This window comes from Rana temporaria, chromosome 4 (assembly GCF_905171775.1).
Source record: "Rana temporaria chromosome 4, aRanTem1.1, whole genome shotgun sequence".
In the NCBI taxonomy this organism is placed as follows: Eukaryota; Metazoa; Chordata; class Amphibia; order Anura; family Ranidae; genus Rana; species Rana temporaria.
Genome location: NC_053492.1, coordinates 166,395,128 through 166,422,581, shown reverse-complemented (window position 1 = coordinate 166,422,581; position 27,454 = coordinate 166,395,128). Strand labels below are relative to the sequence as shown.

Below are 27,454 nucleotides of genomic sequence, written 5' to 3'. Positions count from 1 at the left end.
GCAGCAGCACGGAGCGCAGAGGACAGCAGCTGCACGGAGGGGGGACACTGAGCGCGGAGTACAGCAGCAGCACGGAGGGGTAACATGGAGTGCAGAGGACAGCAGCAGCACAGAGGGGGAACTGAAGGAGGATACAGGGAAGTCAGCGGTGATCGGTGCGGCTTTGGGGGGAGTTACAAACACCGATCAACGCTGTATAGATTTCACTAAAGCAGCTGAAATGGGGGGGGGGGTCTGGGGAGAAGCTGTCAGGCTTTACTGAAAACTACAGGGAAATTGGTGCTTGTAACTCCCCCTAACGCACCGATCATCCCTGACTGCCCAGGTATCGGGAGAAGCATCGGGGCATTTGCCCCGAGTACAAGAAGTGCTCGGTACCGATACTAGTATCGGTATAACCCTAATACATACATTATATATATATATATATATATATATATATATATATATATATATATATATATATATATATATATATATATATATATAAAAAATTCAGTTCATTCAGTTTTACATGACGAAAAGGCTCTGCAAAGTTTTTTCATATAAATATACTCCTAATTAACTCTAATGCTTTCTTTGCAGAGACAAGCGGAAAGTCACATTTCGTTTACTGTGTTTACAAGGAAAGTGGAGTATTCTGTCAGGACTGCAATTAGCACTTGTATATACATATTATGTAGTTTTGAATAAATTCCTATATTCAGGATAGGTTTAACCAGTTAAAGAACTATTCAGCAGTGCACCATTTATGATATTTTCAGGGTCTCTCTTCCAATTTATTGGGATAAATACATTTCTGCTTTGTTGCTGTTAATAGCGTGTCCGACAGGTTGTAATAGGGGATAATTGGAATAGGGGAGCATGTTAACACAGCATTGACATATCAGAGTTCACCGAGCAGTTGCATTTATAAGTTGCAAGTTGTAAGCTGTAATTTTAGTTGTGAAAAAAACTCAGGTAAGAAGATCGTAGGTGTATCTGTGGCTTGTTTTCCTACAAAAAAAAAAATGCTAAAACCATTTGGGCTTCTTCGTACGGCTTAATAACGAAGGTATGTTAGGGACAATTAAAGTTTTTTGTTTTTTTGTTATCCAACTTTGCCCCTGCTCATTTTCAGGCTACATATGGTGCAAGATGATAAAGCAAAGCCGCAAAACAGAAATGCCAATGTATATGCTTGTAAAAAGGTCATGAGAGAAATATGAAGGCTCCAAAATGCTGACCTGAAAATGCCAACTTATTGGCCCTTATGTAGACCCAATAAGCTCACTAGCCTGGCCCACAACAAGTAATTTTGTGTTAACATTTTCAACCAATACTCGGTTGTTCCCAACTATCAGGACAAAGAGGAGTGCAATATCATAAGTGTGGTTCTTGATGATTGTTATGTAGACGCACTAAGATATACTTGACTAAGTGCCCCCTTAAGGTCCCTTCACCACCACCACTGTTACCAAATGCAGGGACCCACTTATCCAACGGTACAATGGAGCCTGATAACTCCAATTCTCTTCATTCCACGTTTTGCTGATGTCGGCCCTTATTTACAACTTAAGAGGACCCCGACTGATGAACGTCCAAGTGGAAGTGTCCACATCATTCAGGAACTGACATGTGAGCACTCAAAGAAGGATTGGGGCTGCGGCACAACAGGATTACAATTTAAATTTAAAAAGGCCATTTTTCAAAAAGTGATATTTTCTTTATTCAGTGATCAGATAGATGGGGTGGGGGTTAACATTTTTCCTGGAGAGATATATAAATATGCTCAATTCACAAAGCTTTAACAGAAGGATTAGTGCCAGTATCAATGGGCTTATGCTTACTTCAGCTCCCTATCAGTGGCGGCCCGTCCATAGGGGGCGCCTGGGCGCCGCCCCCCCCCCCACCCCAAAGCCATTAACAAAAGAAAAAAAAAAAAAAAAAAAAAAAAATGAAAAAAAATTTTTTTTTTTTTTGGCCCTTTAAGAAAAAAAAGGTCCTTTAAAGTGTTCGGGGCGGGCTCTGGGCGCCGGGAACAGTGCGATATTAAGGAATAGGCATCATTGAAACGTCCTGCCAATGCTGCAGCAGGACGTTTCATTTGCAAGTTTTTTTTTAAGCTCTGTGGCTATGTGCAGGACGCCACTCCAGCCAATCACATCGGTCCTGTGTCTCTCCAGCCCCTCACATTGGTTCCTTCTGCACTGCTAGGAAATGAGCAGTGCTTTTCCCGGGCGGGCGGCTGTGTCACTTTCAGTTTCAGTTCTCTGGCTCCAGGACATGGAGGTAAGTAAAATATTCTTATTAAAACCCTTTATTTATTCTTTTAACCCAGTGTCCACTCCATCCACATAGAGCAGCACCTTGCTGGATGTATTGTCAGCTTGTGATGGAGAGTGGAGGGGGGGCCATGCTTCACCCGATCTGTGCTGGAGCCTTCATTACACACATCTCCTGTGTGTGAGGGCTCCCTGCTCTGCGACCTACAGCCATGCTTTACAAGTCTCTTATATCTGTCTCTTATATCTCTCTTATATCTGTCTCTCTCTGTCCCTCTCTCTCTGTGCCTCTGTCTGTCTCTCTCTCTCTCTCTCTGTCCCTCTGTCTCTCTCTGTCCCTCTGTGTCTCTCTCTCTCTCTCTCTCTGTCCCTCTGTCTCTCTCTGTCCCTCTGTGTCTCTCTCTCTGTCCCTCTGTCTCTCTCTCTGTCCCTCTGTCTCTCTCTGTCCCTCTGTCTCTCTCTGTCCCTCTGTCTCTCTCTGTCCCTCTGTCTATCTGATTATCTGTCTATCTATCTATCTGATTATCTATCTATCTATCTGATTATCTATCTATCTGATTATCTGTCTATCTATCTATCTATCTGATTATCTATCTATCTATCTATCTATATCTAATTATCTGTCTGATTATCTATCTATCTATCTCTATCTAATTATCTGTCTGATTATCTATCTATCTATCTATCTGTCTGATTATCTATCTATCTATCTATATAATTATCTGTCCGATTATCTCTCTATCTAATTATCTGTCTATCTATCTATCTATCTATCTAATTATCTGTCTGATTATCTATCTATCTATCTATCTCTCTCTATCTAATTATCTGCCTGATTATCTATCTATCTAATTATCTGTCTGATTATCTATCTATCTAATTATCTGTCTGATTATCTATCTATCTATCTATTTATCTATCTATCTCTATCTAATTATCTGTCTGATTATCCATCTATCTATCTATCTATCTATCTCTATCTAATTATCTGTCTGATTATCTATCTATCTATCTATCTATCTATCTGATTATCTGTCTGATTATCTATCTATCTATCTATCTGTCTGTCTGATTATCTATCTATCTATCTATCTATCTATCTATCTATCTATCTATCTAATTATCTACCTATCTGTCTAATTATCTATCTATCTAATTATCTGTCTGACTATCTATCTATCTATCTATCTATCTATCTATCTATCTTATTATCTGTCTGATTATCTATCTATATATCTATCTATCTAATTATCTGTCTGATTATCTATCTATCTAATTATCTATCTATCTGTCTAATTATCTATCTAATTATCTGTCTGACTATCTATCTTATTATCTGTCTGATTATCTATCTATATATCTATCTATCTAATTATCTGTCTGATTATCTATCTATCTATCTAATTATCTGTCAGATAGATAGATAGATAGATAGATAATCAGACAGATAATTAGATAGATTTTATCTATCTATCTAATTATCTGTCTGATTATCTATCTATCTATCTATGTATCTATCTATCTATCTCTATCTAATTATCTGTCTGATTATCCATCTATCTATCTATCTCTCTCTATCTAATTATCTGTCTGATTATCTATCTATCTATCTATCTATCTGATTATCTGTCTGATTATCTATCTATCTATCTATCTATCTATCTATCTCGATCTAATTATCTGTCTGATTATCTATCTATCTATCTCTCTATCTAATTATCTGTCTGATTATCTATCTATCTCTCTATGTGCCTCTGTCTCTGTCTCTCTCTATCTATCTATCTAATTATCTGTCTGATTATCTATCTATCTATCTATCTGATTATCTGTCTGATTATCAATCTATCTATCTATATCTCTATCTAATTATCTGTCTGATTATCTATCTATCTATCTATCTATCTAATTATCTGTCTGATTATATATCTATCTATCTATCTATATGTAATTATCTGTCTGATTATCTATCTATCTCCGTCCCTCTGTCTCTCTCTCTCTATATCTATCGATCTATCTATCTATCTGATTATCTATCTGTCTGATTATCTATCTAATTATCTGTCTGATTATCTATCTAATTATCTATCTATCTATCTAATTATCTACCTATCTGTCTAATTATCTATCTATCTAATTATCTGTCTGACTATCTATCTATCTATCTATCTATCTATCTATCTATCTATCTTATTATCTGTCTGATTATCTATCTATATATCTATCTATCTAATTATCTATCTATCTGTCTAATTATCTATCTAATTATCTGTCTGACTATCTATCTTATTATCTGTCTGATTATCTATCTATCTATCTATCTATCTAATTATCTGTCTGATTATCAATCTATCTATCTATCTAATTATCTGTCTGATTATCTATCTATCTAATTATCTGTCTGATTATCTATCTATCTATTTATCTATCTATCTCTATCTAATTATCTGTCTGATTATCCATCTATCTATCTATCTATCTCTCTCTATCTAATTATCTGTCTGATTATCTATCTATCTATCTGATTATCTGTCTGATTATCTATCTATCTATCTATCTATCTGTCTGTCAGATAGATAGATAGATAGATAATCAGACAGACAGACAGATAGATAGATAGATAGATAGATAGATAGATAGATAATCAGACAGATAATTAGATAGAGATATAGATAGATAGATAGATTGATAATCAGACAGATAATCAGATAGATAGATAGATAGATAATCAGACAGATAATTAGATAGATAGATAGATAGATAGATTGATTATCTATCTATCTATCTATCTATCTCTATCTAATTATCTGTCTGATTATCTATCTATCTATCTCTCTATCTAATTATCTGTCTGATTATCTATCTATCTCTCTATGTGCCTCTGTCTCTGTCTCTCTCTATCTATCTATCTAATTATCTGTCTGATTATCTATCTATCTATCTATCTGATTATCTGTCTGATTATCAATCTATCTATCTATCTATATCTCTATCTAATTATCTGTCTGATTATCTATCTATCTATCTATCTATCTATCTATCTATCTATCTATCTGTCTGTCTGATTATCTATCTATCTATCTATCTGACAGACAGATAGATAGATAGATAGATAGATAATCAGACAGATAATCAGATAGATAGATAGATAGATAGATAGATAGATAGATAGATAATCAATCTATCTATCTATCTATCTATCTATCTATCTATCTATCTATCTCTATCTAATTATCTGTCTGATTATCTATCTATCTATCTCTCTATCTAATTATCTGTCTGATTATCTATCTATCTCTCTATGTGCCTCTGTCTCTGTCTCTCTCTATCTATCTATCTAATTATCTGTCTGATTATCTATCTATCTATCTGATTATCTGTCTGATTATCAATCTATCTATCTATCTATCTAATTATCTGTCTGATTATCTATCTATCTATCTATCTATCTAATTATCTGTCTGATTATCTATCTATCTAATTATCTGTCTGATTATCTATCTATCTATTTATCTATCTATCTCTATCTAATTATCTGTCTGATTATCCATCTATCTATCTATCTATCTATCTATCTCTCTATCTAATTATCTATCTATCTATCTATCTATCTATCTATCTATCTATCTATCTATCTATCTATCTATCTATCTGTCTGATTATCTATCTATCTATCTATCTATCTCTCTATCTAATTATCTATCTATCTATCTGTCTGATTATCTATCTATCTATCTATCAATCTATCTATCTATCTCTATCTAATTATCTGTCTGATTATCTATCTATCTATCTCTCTATCTAATTATCTGTCTGATTATCTATCTATCTCTCTATGTGCCTCTGTCTCTGTCTCTCTCTATCTATCTATCTAATTATCTGTCTGATTATCTATCTATCTATCTATCTATCTATCTATCTATCTGATTATCTGTCTGATTATCAATCTATCCATCTATCTATATCTCTATCTAATTATCTGTCTGATTATCTATCTATCTATCTATCTATCTAATTATCTGTCTGATTATATATCTATCTATCTATCTATATGTAATTATCTGTCTGATTATCTATCTATCTCCGTCCCTCTGTCTCTCTCTCTCTATCTATATCTATCTATCTATCTATATCTCTATCTAATTATCTGTCTGATTATCTATCTATCTATCTATCTATCTAATTATCTGTCTGATTATATATCTATCTATCTATCTATATGTAATTATCTGTCTGATTATCTATCTATCTCCGTCCCTCTGTCTCTCTCTCTCTCTATCTATATCTATCTATCTATCTATCTATCTATCTGATTATCTATCTGTCTGATTATCTATCTAATTATCTATCTAATTATCTATCTATCTATCTAATTATCTACCTATCTGTCTAATTATCTATCTATCTAATTATCTGTCTGACTATCTATCTATCTATCTATCTATCTATCTATCTATCTATCTATCTATCTATCTTATTATCTGTCTGATTATCTATCTATATATCTATCTATCTAATTATCTGTCTGATTATCTATCTATCTAATTATCTATCTATCTGTCTAATTATCTATCTAATTATCTGTCTGACTATCTATCTTATTATCTGTCTGATTATCTATCTATATATCTATCTATCTAATTATCTGTCTGATTATCTATCTATCTAATTATCTGTCAGATAGATAGATAGATAGATTGATTATCTATCTATCTATCTAATTATCTGTCTGATTATCTATCTATCTAATTATCTGTCTGATTATCTATCTATCTATCTATCTATTTATCTATCTATCTCTATCTAATTATCTGTCTGATTATCCATCTATCTATCTATCTATCTGTCTGATTATCTATCTATCTATCTATATCTAATTATCTGTCTGCTTATCTATCTATCTATCTATCTATCTATCTATCTATCTCTCTATCTAATTATCTGTCTGATTATCTATCTATCTCTCTATGTGCCTCTGTCTCTGTCTCTCTCTATCTATCTATCTAATTATCTGTCTGATTATCTATCTATCTATCTGATTATCTGTCTGATTATCAATCTATCTATCTATCTATATCTCTATCTAATTATCTGTCTGATTATCTATCTATCTATCTATCTATCTATCTATCTAATTATCTGTCTGATTATATATCTATCTATCTATCTATATGTAATTATCTGTCTGATTATCTATCTATCTCTATGTAATTATCTCTCTGATTATCTATCTATCTATCTCTATCTAATTATATGTATGATTATCTATCTATCTATCTATCTAATCTATCCCTCTGTCTAAATGCAGGTCACATTGTCTGTGAGTGACATTGGGGGGGGGGTTTGGTTGGGGTTTTGTTTGCGCCCCCCCAAAAAAATGGAGCACCAGCCGCCACTGCTCCCTATACAAAATGATCTCCCCATAGACTGTTCGAATCTCAGCTGGTTCAGCAGGAACCAGCCAATGATTGGAACAGTGTACAGGCCGGCTGAATTTACCAAGTTGATCGATCATTTAACTTGGGTACAGCCTGCCAGATTTCACCTGCGATTATCACTAGTGGCTGCTAGTCTTTTCCCAGTGTGGGCGGCTTCCCCCACCCCCTCAACTATGTAGTGCAGGAGCCTGTCTGATTGCATACACATTGAAAAACATGAACAAATGTTTGCATACACATTGAACACATATTATATGGGTTTTGGTAAATCTAAAGGAAATTTATACAAGAACATTGTACATTGCGAGCCCTAAATGATCTTAGAAGCATCTCAAATGTGTTTAAAAAAAATCACACTGCATTTACCCATCAAACACCTGTGAAACAGGTCTTGGGATCTTTAAGCCATAAGACTATAATTCTCAAACCCTGAAAATGGTCATTTCATTTTTGTTTTTTAATAGAGATATACACACACACACACACATACATATCTCGATATCTATATCTATTTCATTATCCTAGCGGGTTAGCTTTGTAAATTGCCCTATGTTGACCAGTTCAGGTTTGGATGTGATTGGTCACAATCACTTACTACACATTTTTGCTAAGAAGCAATTCCCAAATCGTCATACTGTATATGAAAAGAAGAATTGTGTAAGCCCTAAAAACATACTGCTCATCTCTCGCTAGGTGGAAAAGAAAACATCCAACAAAACATTACAAACTTTACACTGACAACTGGATGGAAATATTGCTGGAAACTATGTAATGAAAAAAATGCCCCAAATACTCTATGGAGGCTGATAACATACTATTAGTGTGATTTTCCACCCACTCATTGATGTGAATTGCTACAGCTGAACCTTGACTGAAGTCTACATTTTCTACTTCTGCTTTGAAGTATTTTTTCATTAACTGGATGAACTTGTCACTGATATGAAATCCATTCTGTAAATATAAGGAGTTTGCGATGCTGAGCACATAATGTCTTTCTTGGGCTGTCATCATGCTGGAGAGATCTTTTAGCAGAGAAAATTCTTCACCTGCAAAAAAAAACAAAAAACAAAAATAGAGGTCATTTTGTATACTAAATTTTACAGCAGCACTAGTAAATGAAACCCCTACTACATTCAAAACACATAATGTTTGGGGAAATAACAATAATCCACAATAATTGGTAAAAAAAAAAAAAAAAAACACATAAATATCTTGGTACACATAAGAAAACAAATTTCAAACAAACAGTATTCCTGATTATCTCGCTGCCTCTTCTCAGCTCAAATGACCTGTGCCGAGACATTTGTCATTCAGTTTACACTAGCAGCTTGGTAGAACAACAGCTCTCATATCTAAAAGCTGATGAATCTCAGATACGATGCATTTGGGACACATGTCATGTAATGAATCTGATGTGCAATACTAGATAAAGCATTGATTACAGCAGGTCTGGACAAATCTCACCCAGAACTACGCAACCTGTATGTGAATATATAAGTAGCTGAAGGATACATACAGTTAAAAAGGAAAATATTTGTTCTGTTGATTTTGAACAGACTTTAAATTTTATCAATTTTAAGTAAAAGAAATATAGAACAATTACTTAACCAGTACAGATCCGCGCTATCGTCAAAAGACGTCTGCAGCGCGGACCTGAAGTGCCGAGTGGGCGTCTTTAGACGTCCTATTGTTTACATTACCCGCGCGCGCCGCTGGGGGGCGCGCAGCGGGGAAACACTGTCCCGGCGCATCGCTGGGAAGCCGATGCGTGTACCTGGCGGCCGCGATGTCCGCCGGGTACACGCGATCGTCGGTAACACAGCAGGGACGTGGAGCTCTGTGTGTAAACACAGAGCTCCAAGTGCTGTCAGAGGAGAGGAGACCGATCTGTGTCCCTTGTACATAGGGACACAGCATCGGTCACCTCCCCCAGTCACCCCCCTCCCCCCACACAGTTAGAACACACCCAGGGAATACATTTAACCCCTTCCTCACCCCCTAGTGTTAACCCCTTCCCTACCAGTCACATTTATACAGCAATTAGTGCATTTTTATAGCACTAATAGCTGTATAAATGTGAATGGTCCAAAAAATTGTGTCAAAAGTGTCCGATATGTCCGCCGCAATATCGCAGGCCTGACAAAAAAAAAAAAAACGCAAATCTATCCCCTATTTTGTAGGCGCTATAACTTTTGCGCAAACCAATCAATAAACGCTTATTGCGATTTTTTTAACAAAAATATGTAGAAGAATACGTATCGGCCTAAACCGAGGGAAAAAAATATAATAATATCCCATTTTTTGTTTTTGTTTTTATAACAAAAAGTAAAAAATAGTGTTTTTTTCAAAATTTTCTGTGTTTTTCTGTTTATAGCGCAAAAAATAAAAAATCGCAGAGATGATCAAATACCACCAAAAGAAAGCTCTATGTGTGGGGAAAAAATGATAAAAATATTATTTGGGTACAGTGTTGTATGACCGTGCAATTGTCATTCAAAATGCGAAATGCGTCAGAGCTGAAAGCTGAAAATTGGTCTGGACACGAAGGGGGTTTAAGTGCCCAGTAATGAAGTGGTTAACCAGTAGAGCAATAAGGGATTTGGCACAAGGCCCGTCATTATCATGAATGATGTGTGCTGCTGTACTCATGTCTATGGCAGTGCCATCATAGACATGAGAACAACGTAAAAACGTTTGCAAAAAATAGAAATTTTGTACGCTGTATCTGGGCTGCCTGGGTGGAGGAATTACGTCTGCAGTTATGCTGAAGGAGCTCATGCAGATTATGTGCAAAAGCCCTACAAATAACCAGAAAGTGCCAAATGTTCCCATAGTTTGCCTTCATTATGGTATCTTCACAACAAAGACAAGACATGCTCCTGTTGCTGGCAAACTTCAGCTTGAGAAGAGGGAGGAACATCTGGGCATGGGGTTTCTCCCAACATTCTGATATATAGTTATTCCCAGAGAGGAGGTGGGCACCGAAATGCCAGCTCTTTCGTTGGGTAAAATCAGCACTATGCAAAAACGTAGCATCTGTGACTATTGACATCTGACCTCGCACAAAACAGATTGAGCTCAGTTCATCTTTCTCACATGCCGGCAGGACTTGGCTCAGGCTATCTTGTGCAACACCAGCTATCAATACAATCATGTTAGCTGCTATGTTCTCATGCAGTGTGGACTTTACTTTAAAATAGCAAATAAAAGGCACAAAGACACAGGTCTCAATGTCCAATTCTCTAGAAAGTTTTTTTTTTTTAAGTTGCCATGATGAATGTGAATAGCCCAGTCCTGGATTACAAGTTACCATTGCATTTGCAACACCACGGGCTTGATTGAAGATATCACTGCTGTCATATAGAATGTTAAAATAAACCTATAACAATAAGCATGTGAGCAAGATCAACCCAGCCAGCCCACAAAGCATCGGCACCTGCGCATGTGCATAGTTCTGATCATAGAATTGTGCATAGTTGTGGAACTGCCCACAAGCTTGTCCATGCCCGCATCTCACGGCATGCACCCGCTGTGGTGCCAAGTGGGCTATTTAAGACCTACATAACCCAGGTGCTGAGCGATACAGTCGCGTATATCGGGATAGGAAGCTTGAGATGACAAGGAAGTTCTTATTTATTTCTCCAGTCCAAGTACCCCGAGTGGGAAGACAGGAAGTGCAGGGACAATACCAGTGGCATGCGTGCCATAGGACAGTGATGTCACTGTAACTTGAGAGTGCTGTCAACAAGACTAGAAGTGATAGGAGCTTAGTGTCACAGATAAGGAGAGGTCGGTAACAGACAAGGGTCAGCAACAGCTGGGCAAGGTGACACCAATTCGACAGAAACAGACTGGGTCTGCAACTTGTGGGCAGTGAGGTTTAAACAGCAACAGACAGGCATCAGAGAATGAGCTGGGATCAGTACAGAAGCAGATGGACAGACAGGGAAAGAACCACAGATTAAATCAGAAAAAAAAAAAAAAAGACAGGTCAGTAACAGGAATCAGGATTGGATGCAGACATATTGGTCTGAGTAGTACAGCTGAAGATCTCCCAGCATTTGAGTCCTGAAGATCTCAGCCTTATATAGCAGACCACGTACAATTCTAGGTGTAGCACTATGAACATGAGCAAGTGCTTGCGCTACAATCCGGCTGTGCAGACTGACTTTCATTCTGACAATGTCTTTAGACTAAATAAATTTAGCAATGGTTACATACCAAAATATCAAAAAGCCTGTGCATAAGTTTACTAAACATTCTGAGCAGCTTGAGAGCCTACAAACCTCTCTCATTCTCCACCTTCAAAGTCAGGTCCACCACTTCTGCACATCATTGTTGGCCAGTTAGGTTGCCCATCACATTGGCAGACTAATTGTTAGATGCAGGAGTAAGTAAGGGTTAGGCCAAAACTTTGGAGGTAAATGAGCAATTTAGGTCTTTAATTGTTTGGAATGCTATACTCATGAGGGAGCATTAGGATCCATGCACACTGGCTTAAAAATCACTGCTTCTACTCACCCACTCCACTCCTTTCTGCTTACTCCTGTCACTCTAGCACAAACTTGAAGTCCTCAGTACAGATGGCACTGGTTTGGAACCGACAGATTGAACTATTGGCACTGGCAGGTGGCACTATTGGCACTGGTTTGGAACTGACAGATGGCACTGGCAGGTGGCACTGGCTGGCATTGGCAGGTGGCACTGGTTTGGAACTGACAGATGGCACTAGTTTAGAACAGATGGCACTGGTAGGCAGTGGCGGGTGACACTGGCTGCCACTGACAGATGGCACTGATTGGAGGTGGAAGTCGAGTGTAACTGTGGGAAACTAACAGAGAGGAGAGAGGAGCTGCCAGCTCGATGTCGGGGGGTGGGCGGGACCCAGCTGCTAAATTACACCAGCCAATGATTGGGCTGCTTTAGAAAGGGGGCGGGCCACATACACGTAGCAGCCTGACCAGATACCATCCCATTGGCTGGTGCAATATAGCTGCTGGGTCCCGCCCACCCCCGGCATCGAGGCGACAGCTTCTTTCTCTCTCTCTCTCCTCTTATTTGTCAGTTTCACACTCAGCGCGGCGCTTGATGCTGCCAGAGCCGCCGAGTGTGGAGAAGGAAGGAGGAACGGTGGTCAGAGTTTAACATCGGCCCAATTTTGATAATAAATTGGCCGATGCCGATTTATCAAAAATGGGCAAATATCGGCTCCTTCCCATTGAAAACAATGAGACACTGCGGCTATACTGCCGGCAATGCGCCTCTGCAGAACTGTTTTGCCGGGGGTATTAACCCTTTTTCGGCCGCTAGTGGGGGTTAAAACCGCACCGCTAGCGGCCAAATAACGCCGCAATTCCGACGGTAAAATAGCGTCACTATACCGTCACCGCGCCTCCAGCCCGAGTGTGAAAGGGACCTTACACAGCGGATTATATAGATCAGCAAACAAGGTAGCGTATAAAGTCTTACTCTACGGACAACCCACATGGGAGCAAACTATGTCCTAGAGGGAGACCTACCCGCTTTGGTAGATTGTGATAAAAGGTTTAAAAGAGTGATAAAGAGATGTAGTTTGCGTTTTTTGATTGGAGATTTGTGGCAGAAAAAATGCTAAACTCTCCTAAACGGTGTACAAAAATGCTCTATACAAGCTTTTTTTCTGTCAAGGGAACTGACTTTAAGGCAAGTGTGAATGGAGCCTTGTGCTGTTTTCAACAGGATTTATCTTAGAATTTCAAGAAAACAGTGTTTGGGACTTCAGATAACTTGTATTTTTAAAGTTTAGTTTCCTCTTTTCCTATTATTTTTCATGTTGAGAGGTATAGAAAATAAGCTATGTTTAATTAATTGACTATATACTGATCTCTTGTGTTAAGATTAATGTCATTCCATATGCTCTGTATAAATGAAGGAAAAAATTATCAAAAATAAAGAAATTGAAAAAAAAAAAAAAAAAAACACGTATTTGTATTCTAGAGCCATCCAATATACTACACTAATTGTACACTCCCAACTATTCCACTATGCACATTCAATATGAGTGGGAATAAATAAAGACTGTATATGGGTAGTATTTACCATTCTTTAGTTTGTCATAACCCAGAGCATGTCGAATCTCTTTAAGACTGGATCCACGGGCACCCAGCTCCACCATTCCAACAGCTAGAGCAATGCTCAGAGGAGAGAAGAATATATTGTCATCTTCCTTTGCAGCTCTTAGATCATGGTACAGCTTCACTGCAAACTCAGTAATGGTGTCATCATGAAGGCTACTGCCAAGCACGGCTGCCTGGACAGCGATCAATGTGAGGAAGCCAATGACATGCATAGTTCTAAATAATCTAGGGAAAAAAAAAAAAAAAAAAACACAAGATTAGGTACAAGACAAATACTCAAAAAAACAAAGACTTTAAAAACAGCTTTCCTAAAGTACGGCAAAAATCGCATGAGAATGACAGATATATCTCAGGAATTTGATTCTTTAAAACATAATGGAAGGTTAGAGGTGTTACACCAATGTACGTGTGAATGTTGCATGAATGTTAAGTGGGACAGAGAGCCGACTACTACAAAGCCTATTACCACTAAGAACGGTAACTCTTTTAGATTGTAACCAAGGCACAATGATGGGCACATTTTATGTTGGGCTCACTCTGATGGGGACAACAAAAAGTGTCCATCAGAGTGCCCCTTTACATAAAATATGCCCATCAGTGTACCCCTGAACATAAAATAAGGGGCATTCCGATGGGCATTTTATGTTAAGGTTCACACTGATGGGCACATTTTGTTGTGCCTAGAGCGCTCCCCTTTAAAGGGGTTGCAAACTCTCAAGGTTTTTCACCTTAATGCATTAAGGTGAAAAACCTCCTGTGTGGCAGATGCCCCCCAGAGCCCCCCATTTTACTAACCTGAACCCAGTCTTTCCAGCGATGAGGACGAGCACACCAGCTTCAGCCAGTGTCTTGGGTCCTGATTGGATAGATTGATAGCAGCGCAGCCATTGGCTCCTGCTGCTGTCAATCAAAAACAATGATGCAGGCCAAGTCCTGCTGTCTGTGTCAATAGCAGCAGGACATAGGAGCGCGCCCGCGTGAGTGCCCCAAGGAAACCCCCCCCCCCCCCAGGAGGATCGGGGGCGATTGCACAGAAGAGGTAAGTATGACAACATGTTTTTTTTTTTTTAACAAAGCTTTAGTTAACCTTTAACACATAAAATGTGCCCATCAGAGTGACCCTTAACATAAAAATAAGGGGCATACCGATGGACACATATTATGCTATTGGGGGCATGCTGATGGGGACACCTAATGTAAGGGAGCACGCCGACTGGAATGCCTGATGTAAAGGAGCACTGTGATGGGGACACCTGATGTAAAGGGGCACTCTGATGGAGATAACTGATGTAATGGGGACACCGGATGTAAGGGGGAACCCTGACAGGAATACCAGATGTAAGGTGGCGCTGTGATGGGCACACATAATGTAAGGGGGTACTCTGATGGGGACACCTCATGTAAAATGGCACACCTGATTTAAAAGAGCATTCTTATGATGATACCCAATATAAGGGGGCACCCGGATGGGGCCAATGATGCAAAGGGGCACACCGATGGGAGAAACCAGATGCGAGAGGGCACATTAATGGAAATACCTGATGTAAGGGGGCACCCTTATGGGGACACCCTATGTAAGAGGGTGCCATGATGGTGGCAACTGATTTATGGGGGTACTTTGATGGGGGCACCCAAAGTAATTAATAACTCTGGTAGGGGCACCTGATGTAAGGGGGAACACTATTGGGGACATTTACAGAGTATTACCATAGTGTATAAAGGAAAAATTAAACAACTGCATGTAATATCCAAACGGAAGCACAGCAACATGAAGCAATACAAAAGGTATGTCTGAAACTTACATCTAATAGATTATGCAAAGCTTTTATGTTTTAAATGCTTCTGGTAAACTTCCCCGTAAATGTATGTGTCCATCCTCTTGCCCAGCCCTGTGCTTCTGCCACCTTTGAAGTAGTAATGTTGGCAAGCCCTAGCATCATTTACCAATGTAAATACTACGGATACCCCTTTCTGATATTCAGTCATCTTTGGTGCCTTCGCCTAGGCATAAGGGCCATAAGCATACCAATTCTAGGAGATTGCCAAATGACTTGCGTTCGTAAATACAGTCATATTACTAATGGCGATCGTTCTACCACTATAAGCTACATCTCACACACCCTCCTAATCTGCATTGCACAAAGACACAAACACTACAATATAACAACCAGAGACAAATGTGGTAATTCTAGACTACATGACACATCCCAAGAATACAGATCAAGCGTGCTAGTAACCAAGTGGCGCTAGCAACCATTGCATACAGCAAGATGAAATGGAATATTATACAAATACGTTTTCCCCAATTTGATCATACTGCACGTATTATAAAATTTACATTTTTCAAGAAGCCATCACATACAGTCATTTTTATTAAAATGAACAACATTGTAATGAACAACCGCATAGCAAATGACAACTACATGTCATGAGCAGAAAACACTGCAGCTCCTGATTGTTAATAGGGGGCCCGATTAACAAAGAAAGCTCCAGGCTATGTTAGAACGAAATGTGTTTATTTCTTCCAGCAACAGAATGCGGTAGGATTCCTTTCCATAGATTGCTACATTCAGTTCTATCATCACGCCTGTAAATTGTAACTACCAGAGGCGCATCATTTTTATTGCTAGGTCACGGTCTCTGATATTAGAAAACGGCAGGTTGGTGTGTAGTACAGCACAATGGGAAGGCTCTGCCCTGCTTTCCTGCCATTGTGGCTCGCAGGGCTTGGAGGCAGAAAACGATTGGTTGTTTGAATAGCAACATTCATTTATTTTTTTACTCCAGTCTAAAAATCCATGGATATGTATCATGCCCCATCTGGGATCTTATGACTGATAAAACTCACACTTTGTTTTTTTTTCAGTCAAATTTCCAAATAAAGAATTAAAAAAAGGGGGGGAAAATAATACTGGTAAAAATGGTATTTGGTGGTCACTGCAGTGTATGGTTTCAGCAGAACAATAAATACGTCATTTGCATACTGACACAATGAATATGTCATGGTCATACCTAGCAAATGCCTTTGTATATAAATCCTGTATAATAATAATAATAATAATAATAATAATAATTCCAGGATATGTAGGTGAGCAGGGGAGATGACATTCTCCTAAGAATCCACAAATTTGGGACCTCAAAGCAAAGCCTAGGTTCATACTGGTGCGTGCAGAACACTGCATGTGATTTGCGCCGCAGTCCTGTGCACATCACATGCAATGTCTGTGCGGTGCAATTTTAGTCCCCTTTCACACTTATACGACTTGTCTCACGATTTTGGACTGCAAAATCGTATGACAAGTCATTCTCCATTATTTTCAATGAACACCATTCATACTGGCACGACTTTAAGTAGTGCCGACTTCAAAGTAGTCCCTGCACTACTTTGGTCCGATTTTGATGCCACTTACACAGCCATTCTTTGAAATCGCGGTAAAATCGCGCGACTTTGAAGTCGTACAAATGTGAAAGGGGGCTAAGCTATACATTTTGCATGGCTCAAATCACAATGCTTCAGCACTAAAATGGTGCAGGACCCTTTTTTCCCCCGCTCCTGAATCTCATTGCATTGGTGTTCACACCCATGCGATGCGATTCTGGCAATCGCACTGCGTTTTGTGATTTTTAGATTGACACCCACAGCAGATCGCATGAACGCCATGCAATTGTTATGCAGTGCGATGTTGAGAAACAGCGAATCTTGTGCATTTTACACACCACGTCAGTGTGACCCAGGGCGAAGTGAGAATAGGGCCCAGCAAGGTCTTCCTTTGTAATATTATATCTCTCTGTGAACCTATTCAAAAACTAAGGGTGCTGCTCAAGTCAGGTCCTCATCTACTGTCAGCAGGAGTGAAGTTAGGGATGGAGCTCGTTCCAGCTCCATAGAGATCGATGCAGAGAAGTCCCAAAAGCCACACATCACAACAAAACCCCTGTGTGTGAAAAGTGAAATCCGCCTCAGCCCAGGCTCCATCCAGGCCACACCCACCAACGCATTTCATCCTGTCCACAATGATTAAACCCCCGGGGGTAGAGTAAAATGCGTTGGGTAGTGTAGCCCCATCTGAGGCTGTTAGCACCTTTTTACACACAGGGGTTTTGTTGTGATGTGTGGCTTTTGGGACTTTCCTTCTTCCCATAGAGAAATATCTATCTATCCATCTCTGGTTATGGCATAAAAACAATCCTTTTATATAAAGGTGTGCTGCTGTCATGAATTTAGCATAAATTATAAAAAAAAAAAAAAAAAGTGTGTGTGTATATATATATATATATATATATATATATATATATATATATATATATATATATATATATATATATATATATATATATATATATATATATATATATATATATATACACACACACACACACACACACACACACATACACACATACACACATATATATATACACACATACATATACACATACATATACACACACACATATACACACACAGTAGGTGGTCAGGAGATTAGATCTGTAATTTATGCCTCTTGAAAGCCTGAAATTGCTCCTTGGATTTTGGGTCCCTCTACGCTGCTAGGCTCTGAAAAAGTTGTCACATGTGGTATCCCCATACTCGGGAAGAGTAGCAAGTTTATCAGCATCCATTTATTTATTTAATTGAAATTTATTTCACACTATAGCGCTGCACGTTTTTATCATTTGTGAAATATCAATGGGCAGTCAAATGCACACTTGCGGGTGAGTTTGCGCTGTGATGATGGAAGTATTTATCTCTAATCTCCTGGCTGAACCGGGTGATAAATAGGGACATTAGGAAAGGGGCATACTTGATAGTAATGCTTTGAACCAAAGTACTTCATGTGTATGCTTTTAATATTCGAGTTAGGCCAAAAACTTTGGCAGCCCCATCTGAATTTTCACTTCCAGGCCCTCTGGCTCTTGGTAGAGTCATCACTTGCAATGCTACCTTAATGCATTGTGAGCTCTTGCGTTCAGTTCAGCTGTAATTATTCAATATACTTTGCCCTCATGCAGACAAAGCAGATGGTGTGAATGCCGAGTTCTGTGTTTAAGCATCATCAGGAACGTGTGCGCCAGCTTTGATGCCCGGCAGATTAACACTTCATTATTCCGTATTTGTCTTTAGCATTTAGCTTTGTTTACACTCAGAAAAGTAGACAGACTCTTGCCAAGAGCAAACACAGTGAGCAAAGATAGCTAAACCGCCAGGTCTTTGTCCAATGATAGCAAGGAAATAAATGATATTGTTAAATAAATACTGTGCATTTGCACACGGAAACCCCACTGGCTCCCTTCATTAAATATATACCAGCAAACAACCTTACAGCTACCCCATATTTTGATTATGCAATCATTAGAAAGGACATCGGTGAGGCATGGCACTGCAGCCAAAATGCAAACTGTAGAAGAGCAGCTAGGGGCAATAAACTATACAGAGTTCCTTCTCACTATATAAAAACACATGTGTAAATCAACAACCTTACAGCTACTAATATTTTATAACGAGATCATTAAAGTGTCACTAAACCCACAGCATAAAAACTGATCAATAAATGCATTGCATGCTGTTCATACTCAGTTACTACGAGATTCGTTTTCTGTATTCTGCAACAAAACCTGGTTGATCCTGCTGCTCTCTATCTCCACCTTCTGTTCATGTCTCCAATTCACCTAGGAATTCTGCAGAGCAGTGTTGGCAGGTCTGCACATGCTCAGTTTTCAGCGAGTTTCTATGCTGAGCATTTCCTCCCCATCACATCTAACCAACCCATGTGACTATAGCGTCACACAAGTGGGCATATACACAGTGGTAAATGGCAGCCCACTCCCTTCCTTCTCCATGCCTACTAGCCAGCTAAACACAATAGGGGTGGGATATTCCATGTAGATTGAAGAGGTTGTAAACCTCCCTTTGTAGGTTGTACCTATAGGTAAGCCTAGAATATCTCCTAAACGTGCGCGGTTTAAAAAATATTTACTGTAAACTGCGCCGATGATGTCATCAGTGCATGTGCTGTAAAGAAATGGCCCTCCCATGTAGTTTCTTCGCGAGTGGCGTGACCACCATTCCACATTGAATTCTATGGCATGCAATAACGCATGTGGGGGGCGGAGAGACTCAGAAATATTAGGAGACCGCTCGGATGCACTCGAAACCTTCAGAAAGGCTCAGAAACATTTGGGAAGGAGTATTTCCGAGTGTTTTCTGGCCAAATGCAGTACTGCACACCGCAGAGGCTTGAAACCTGCTCGTATTGTGAGACAACACTCGCAAACTGAGTCAGGGCTAAAAAAAAAAAAAAAAAAAAAAAAATTGCTCGTATTGCGAAATGCTCATTAACCGCATTACTCGCAATCCGAGGTTCCACTGTATAGAAATAGAAGGGGCAATGTAAACTTAGCAATGTGTGTTTAGTCTTGCTTTAAAGGGGTTGTAAAGGTTAGTTTTTTATTTTCTAAATAGGTTCCTTTAAGCTAGTGCATTGTTGGTTCACTAACCTTTTCCTTTGATTTCCCTTCCAAATGTTTTTTTTTCCCCTTTGTCTGAATTTCTCCTCAGAAAGCTTTTCTGGCTGACTAACCCCCAGCCAGATCATGGGGGCAAGCTTACTGAGGAGGAACAGGAAGTGAGAAATTCAGACAAATAAAAAAAACATTTAGAAGGGAAATCGAAGGAAAAGGTAAGTGAACCAACAATGTACTAGCTTAGGAACTTATTTAGAAAATAAAAAACAAACCTTTACAACCCCTTTAATAATACCCACTTGACCAGTGGCACGCTACCAAGAATCTGTGAAACACTAGGGTTCTAGGGTTCCTACACAAATTTCTGGGGCTCCTTGAACTGGGCCCGATTGGCCTCGCCATACAATGGTGGTTCTAAAACATGTGCCGCTTCGCAGAGCCAGTATGAAGACACATCAATGAACTTTGTATCGGTTTTTAAGGATGGCATTTGGACCACCGTTTTAGGGGCCATTTTTCCAAATGACCACCAATGTAAAGGGAGTTTTCCCACCACCCTTCAACGAATTGCTTTTTGCTAGTTGTGCACCAAAATGAAAACCGACAATAAAAAAAAAATATTATATTATATTATATTATACACACATACACACACACACACACACATATATATATATATATATATATGTATGCAAATGCAATGGACAAAAAAAACAAACACTCCGTACTTGGGAATAGACAGTGGGTGACACTATAAGAAGCAAGAGACGTCAAAAATTATTTTTTGGGGGGAAAATACAAAGTATAAATAGAGTCATTTTGGGAGTGGGTACTTTGATGGAAGTTAGGAAGAATAATCACACAGAGGAGTGAGGACATGGATGGAGAGAGGAATAATCACATGGGCATGGAGAAGAGAGCCAAAAACAGTATTGCACTGCGGATATAATAAACTACATAGTGGGAAAAGATTTCTTACACAAGTATTTTCATTAATGATGAGGGGAGTGGCATAAGCAGCGACTGTTCTTTCTACATTGGGAACTATAATCTCGTGTTTTCTTATCCTTCCGGTCAATGATCTCCCTGTAAGCATTCAATCAGCAGGCTTCTCTGTTTCACCATAGACATTACTGTCCCCTTATCAAGTAATTGTGAACTCATTATAGGCTGGCTAATCCATTTTTTTTACCAATAACGTCAGCAAGAGTGGAAAAAAACAAAACAAAAAAACTAAAACAAACACACAACAACTCCCCCCCCCCCCCCCCCAAAGAAAAAAAACCATCCAATTGATGTTATATAGGGCAGGACACTATGGCCAACCCAACCATGGCACTACCTGCCTGGAGTTTGCATGTTCTCCCTGTGCCTGCGTGGGTTTAGTCTGGGTTCTCCAGTTTCCTCCAACGCTTCAAAGGCATAAAAGCGTTTGCAACAAGAAATGTAAGGGTGGAAATAGGGGGGTAAGATACCTGTATGGTTTAGGAGATATTCCCCTCGCAATGAGCCACTGACTGCAGTGGCGCATGCGCACAGGGGATTCTCGCCTGAAAGCCTGGCAGACGCCGGACCTTGCCGGAAAGAAATCACCCACGCCCATGCGTGGGAGTGGCTGGAGCCGAGATACCCGGAAGGCACGCCGAGGCAACATGTCATCTCCCTCGACGTGGACCAGGTGAGTTACCGAAGCCTCTGCCTTACAAGTGAAAAAAAAAAAAGTTTGGACTATACAACCACTTTAATAAATCACTGGGACCAGATGGCTTGCACCCGTGTCCGTGGTACTTATGGAACTCAGTCAAGTAATTGCCAGACCATTGTTCCTAATTTTTACTAGGGGTGCAACGGATCGTCACCGATCCGTGATCCGAACGTGCCACCCCGTTCGGATCGGCACACCCCGCGATCCGCGGAGCGCTCCGGAGCCTAGGCCTAGGAAAGTCCCCGGCTTCGGCCTAGCTCCGGCCAGTCTGCTGCCAGAGCCCAGCGTGACACGCCTCCCCGGGGAGGCGTGTCACGCTGTGCACTGGGCTCTGGCAAGCCGACATGGAGAGGGAATATTAGCAGAGAAGCACTGGTGTGAGAGGAGGGGGGGGGGAAGAGCACATTTCAGGGGTGGATTAAAGAGGAAGCAGGTGAGGCTGTTTGGGACTTGTTAAAAGTACAATCTTGATGTTTTTACAGATTATATATATATATATATATCTATCTATCTGTAAAAACATCAAGATTGTACTTTTAACAAGTCCCAAACAGCCTCACCTGCTTCCTCTTTAATCCACCCCTGAAATGTATGTGTGTGTATATATATATATATATATTATATACACACACACACACACACACACACACACACACACACACACACACACACACATTTTTTTTTTTGGACCAATGAAAACACCCTTTTTTTTTTTTGCGCTGATCCGAAAATGATCCGATCCATGACTCCTGATCCGAGGATCGATCCGATCCGTGAGTTTTTTGATCCGTTTCACCCCTAATTTTTACTGATAGTCTACTGACTGGAATGGTACCAGCTGATTGGAGAAAAGCCAATGTAGCACCAATATTTAAAAAGGGCCCAAAATACATCCCTGGGAATTACAGAACAGTTAGCCTAACATGAATAGTATGCAAGCTCTTGGAGGGGATGATAAGGGACTATATACAAGATTTTAGTAATGAGAACAGTATCATTAGCAGTAATCAGCATGGGTTCATGAAGATTCGTTCTTGCCAAACCAATCTTTTAACCTTCTATGAGGAGATGAGTTGCCATCTAGATAAAGGAAGGCCCGTAGATGTGGTGTATCTGGATTTTGCAAAAGAATTTGATGATACAGTTCCCCATAAACGTTTACTGTACAAAATAAGGTCCGTTGGCATGGACTATAGGGTGTGTACATGGATTGAAAACTGGCTACAAGGGCGAGTTTAGAGGGTAGTGATAAATGGGGTGTACTCTGAATGGTCAGGGGTGGGTAGTGGGGTCCCACAGGGTTCTGTGCTTGGCCCAATCCTATTTTATTTGTTCATAAACGAACTGGAGGATGGAATAAACAGTTCAATCTCTGTATTTGAGGACGATACTAAGCTAAGCAGGGAAATAACTTCTTCGCAGGATGAGGAAACCTTGCAAAAAGATCCGAATTAATGGGGTGGGCAACTACATGGCAAATGAGGTTTAATGTAGAAAAATTTCAAATAATGCATTTGGGTGGCAAAAATATGAATGCAATCTATACACTGGGGTAGAATTTCTGTGGGAATCTAGGATGGGAAATGACCTGGGGGTCCTAGTAGATGACAGGCTCAGCAATGGCATACAATGCCAAGCTGCTGCTAACAAAGCAAACAGAATATTGTCATGCATTAAAAAGGGGATTAACTCCAGAGATAAAATTCTCCCACTCTACAAGACTCTGGTCTAGCCGCACCTAGAGTATGCTGTCCAGTTCTGGGCACCAGCAGGGCCATCTTAATAGCATCATGGGCCCCTGAGCAAAGTAATGCACTGGGGCCCCTAACAGCCTGTCCCAATTTACGCACTTACTCTCAAGAATTAAAGTATAAATAGTTGATAGAATTAAACATAAAAATGATTTTAAACAATAAGAAAACATGCCATAAATCAAAAGACTAATCAACACAAAGAGCACAGTTCAGGGGGAGTCAGAAGGGGAGAATACAGGGATCAGGAGGGCACAGTACAGTTTATGGGATGCTGGCCAGGACATGACCATCCCAGGACAGCTTAGTAGAAAGCGTGACTGTCCCGGGAAGTATGATGTAATGCAAGATCACGGGGGCCCCTATGCAGGCCCCTGGGCAGTGCCCAGGAGGTGCCCATGCATTAAGACAGCCCTGGGCACCAGTCCTCAGGAAGGATGCCCATCTTCAGCCTCACTGTGCCTTTGATCTCCCGATGTATCATGCAACTGCAGTTGGCGGCCATCCACTGTAACAAAGCCCTGCCTCCTCTTCGTCCGTGATAGACGGAACACGATTCCGTTTCCCAGCATTATCATTAGTGTTCAGTGTTCCATCCACCACGGAAAAGGAGGCGGGGCTTTGTTATAGTGGACGACCGTCGAACAGTTAAGACTGCATGACACAGTGGGAGACCCTCACTCAAGTACAAGCCGAGGGGGGCTTTTTCAGCATAAAAAATGTGCTGAAATTCTTTTTGGCTTAAACTCAAGTACATATGTTTAACAAAAAGTAAACAAGCCCTTACTGAATGATCTAGTTATTTGTAGTGTGATGTAATTGTGTTTTAGGCCTCATTCACATTGCTGCGATTGCCTGCACAGCATGGCTGGTGCAAGAATTTGCTACACCCTAGGCGAAAACCTAATTTTGCCTCAACCCCCTTGACCCCACCCCTGACTCCACCTCCCTTTGTCCTGCCCATGTATCTAAAAAAAGTGCCCATCAAATGCAGCCTCACCAGCACCTATGAAATGCAGCCTCACCAGCGCCCATCAAATGCAGCCTCACCAGCGCCCATCAATGAATGTTTGCTTGCGTCCATTCATTTGGTAGTCGGGATACAGACACAGATCTCCACCGCCACTGTGCCTTTTGACACTATGTATGAACGGAGCGGCGGCTGCCTGCTGATGCTGAGACTTAGTTGCTTTTTTGCAGAGAGAAAAAAAAAAAAAAAAAAGAAGGAGTAGGAACACTGGTGGCCAGGCGCCCCTAGGCAACAGTGCGCCCTAGCAGGCTGCCTAGTTTTCCTAGTGGTAGCACCGGCCCTGATAAAGACATATTTCAGTGCCTGGGAGCCCCTGGTGCTGTGTACAGCTGCCCATAGACATGAATGGGTGAAAGCGGGTGTACGCGGTTATGCACTTCAACTTGCATAAAGTGATGCATCGCATAGAAATAATGTCCCAAAATAACGTACGGTAACTTTATATTAGAGGGCTGGCAGATTTATTTACCTCGGTCGAGAATTTTGAAATTGATTTTTTTTTTTTTTTTTTTTACAGCGTCTACTCTGTAGCTATAGGAGGTGCATACGAGTTTTTTTTAAGGTGCTTTTATAGCTTGCTCATAAAAAGCAAATACTTTAGTGTGCAAATTCTGGGCGCGAATTTTACTTTAAGGCGCTATGGCATATGAATCTTCTTTTACAACAATTGCCTTTGTCTATCTCTGCTTTATAATACAGAGTTGAAAGAGTCAGCCAAATTACCATAGAGCGGATGCAAAAATACTATCAAAAAATCAAAAATACTATCATTCATATCATTTAGACATTTTGTGGATGTACACAGTTCCATTCCACTACACCTAAAACAGTCAAAATAGAGGACAAATGTGACAGTTAACGTGTGAAAAGTACACAGTAACGATGGTGAAGAGTTGAGCTAAAAATAATAATAAAAAATAAAAACACTTGTCAGGGGTGTGAATATACACTGTATTTATATCAGAAACAATATCTTTGCCACTTCCAGAGAGCATAAGAATTGTAAGATATGAGCAAAACGGCGAGCAGCAAGAAAGCATTAGGAAGTGTGAAAGGCTTTCATGTGTACAAGTGGCAATTCAAAAGGAAGAACAAAAGCTGAGGGCAGGTTCACATTGACAATTTACTGGTAGTAAAGCCCCATGAAATTTACATCTGCACTAAAACCTAGCAATTTTCAGGAAATATTTAAATTGGAATTTCATGAAAAACAAGGTATATTTGTAAGTAGCATTTAAGAAAATGTCATTATGCATTTAATACAGACAAACACATTATAGTGTGTGTGTGTGTGTGTGTGTGTGTGTATGTATATATGTATATATGTATATATATATATATATATATATATACACATACACACACATACATACACACACACACACACACTTAGAAGCAAGTCCCACAAGTTGCAGCATACACAAGGTATTTTATATAGGTCATAGTGTGTACTGTAACCTTAGGCATGTATATCTCCCATGTGCTTTAACCTGAGGGCCTTGCTTCAATAGAATGCATATGGAGGCCAACATTGAGGGCCCCTCCTGATGTGCCGCACACAACCTGTATTATGACCACACAATCTGTAATTTTCAGGCAATTTCTGCTTTTACAGAGCTCAGAAAAAAGACCAAACGATCAAAGTGATTTACAACCAGCAATTTGGATTATTTCACCGTTCTAACAGCAAGTGCTGGTGGCAGTTTGCCTTGATCCATCCAGCTGTTGTTGAAAGTGGTAGATATTGCCTTAAAATTACCATGTAGATTATCAGCATTACACCATCTCCCAGCTCCTGAGACAGCATAACAATAGTAAAGAACAGATCCCCATAGTTAAAGGGGGGGGGGGGGGGGGACGAACAAAAAACACCTAATTGATATGCACACCCAGAAACTGGGGGGACAATTAGACCATGTGATTTAGGGCTCATTCATAGCAGATGAACTGGGAGCATTGCCCAGCGTTGTCCTAATGCAAGCCAAGGCAAAAAGCCTTGTTCCCTAGAGGGACGGTTCATACCACAGTGTTGTTGTGGTGTTCATTGGGGAAAACATTTTCAGCACAGCATGGTGCGATGCAATCCATCGCTTCACACTGCCAGCAATAGAACTGAATTAGATGTCACTTGTGACATTTCAATAAAGTTCAACTGAAAGAAAAAAAAAAAAAAAAAGGTAAACTGTGCAATGAGCCAGGGATCAGTGCATTGCCAGTTTTTTTCCCCAGTGCACGCCAGTAGCAGTGTATGGCTCGGTGGTGTGAAGCAGCCTCTGAAGGGCAGGAACTTTTGGTTGTAAAGGCTGAAGTTTTGTGACCTTCATGCATTCTATGCATGAAGGTCACAAACCTTCAGTGTGCAGCTCCCCCCGATATTTACCTAAGCCCAGTCTCAATCCAGTGACTCCACAAGACCCAAGGCTCTTCCTCCTGATTGGCCAAGATGCAGCAGCGGAAGTCATTGGCTCCTGCTGCTGTCAATCACTGCCAGTAAGGCGGAGGGGGGACGGGGCTGAGCTGCACTCTGTGTCTTATGGACGCAGAGAGCTGGCTTGGGAGCGAGCATGCACGAGTTCCCCCCACAGCAAGCAGCTTGCTATGGAGGCACTTGACTTGGGGGAGGGGCCCAAAGCACCAACGGGGGACCTGAGAAGAGGAGGATTGGGGCTACTCTGTGCAAAACCATTA

General features: G+C 40.0%; 1 protein-coding gene across 1 annotated transcript in view; it reads right to left on the bottom strand.

The window, feature by feature from the left end:
- SERPINI1 (serpin family I member 1) overlaps nt 1–27,454 on the bottom strand; it is a 103,708-nt gene that overhangs the window by 66,543 nt on the left and 9,711 nt on the right. The window contains exons 2-3 of the mRNA XM_040349307.1: nt 13,778–14,040; nt 8,515–8,745 (exon numbers count right to left, since the gene is read on the bottom strand). Of these exons, the coding sequence (XP_040205241.1) occupies nt 8,515–8,745; nt 13,778–14,027 (481 nt within the window). The 5' untranslated portion in view covers nt 14,028–14,040. The remainder of the gene's footprint in view (nt 1–8,514; nt 8,746–13,777; nt 14,041–27,454) is intronic.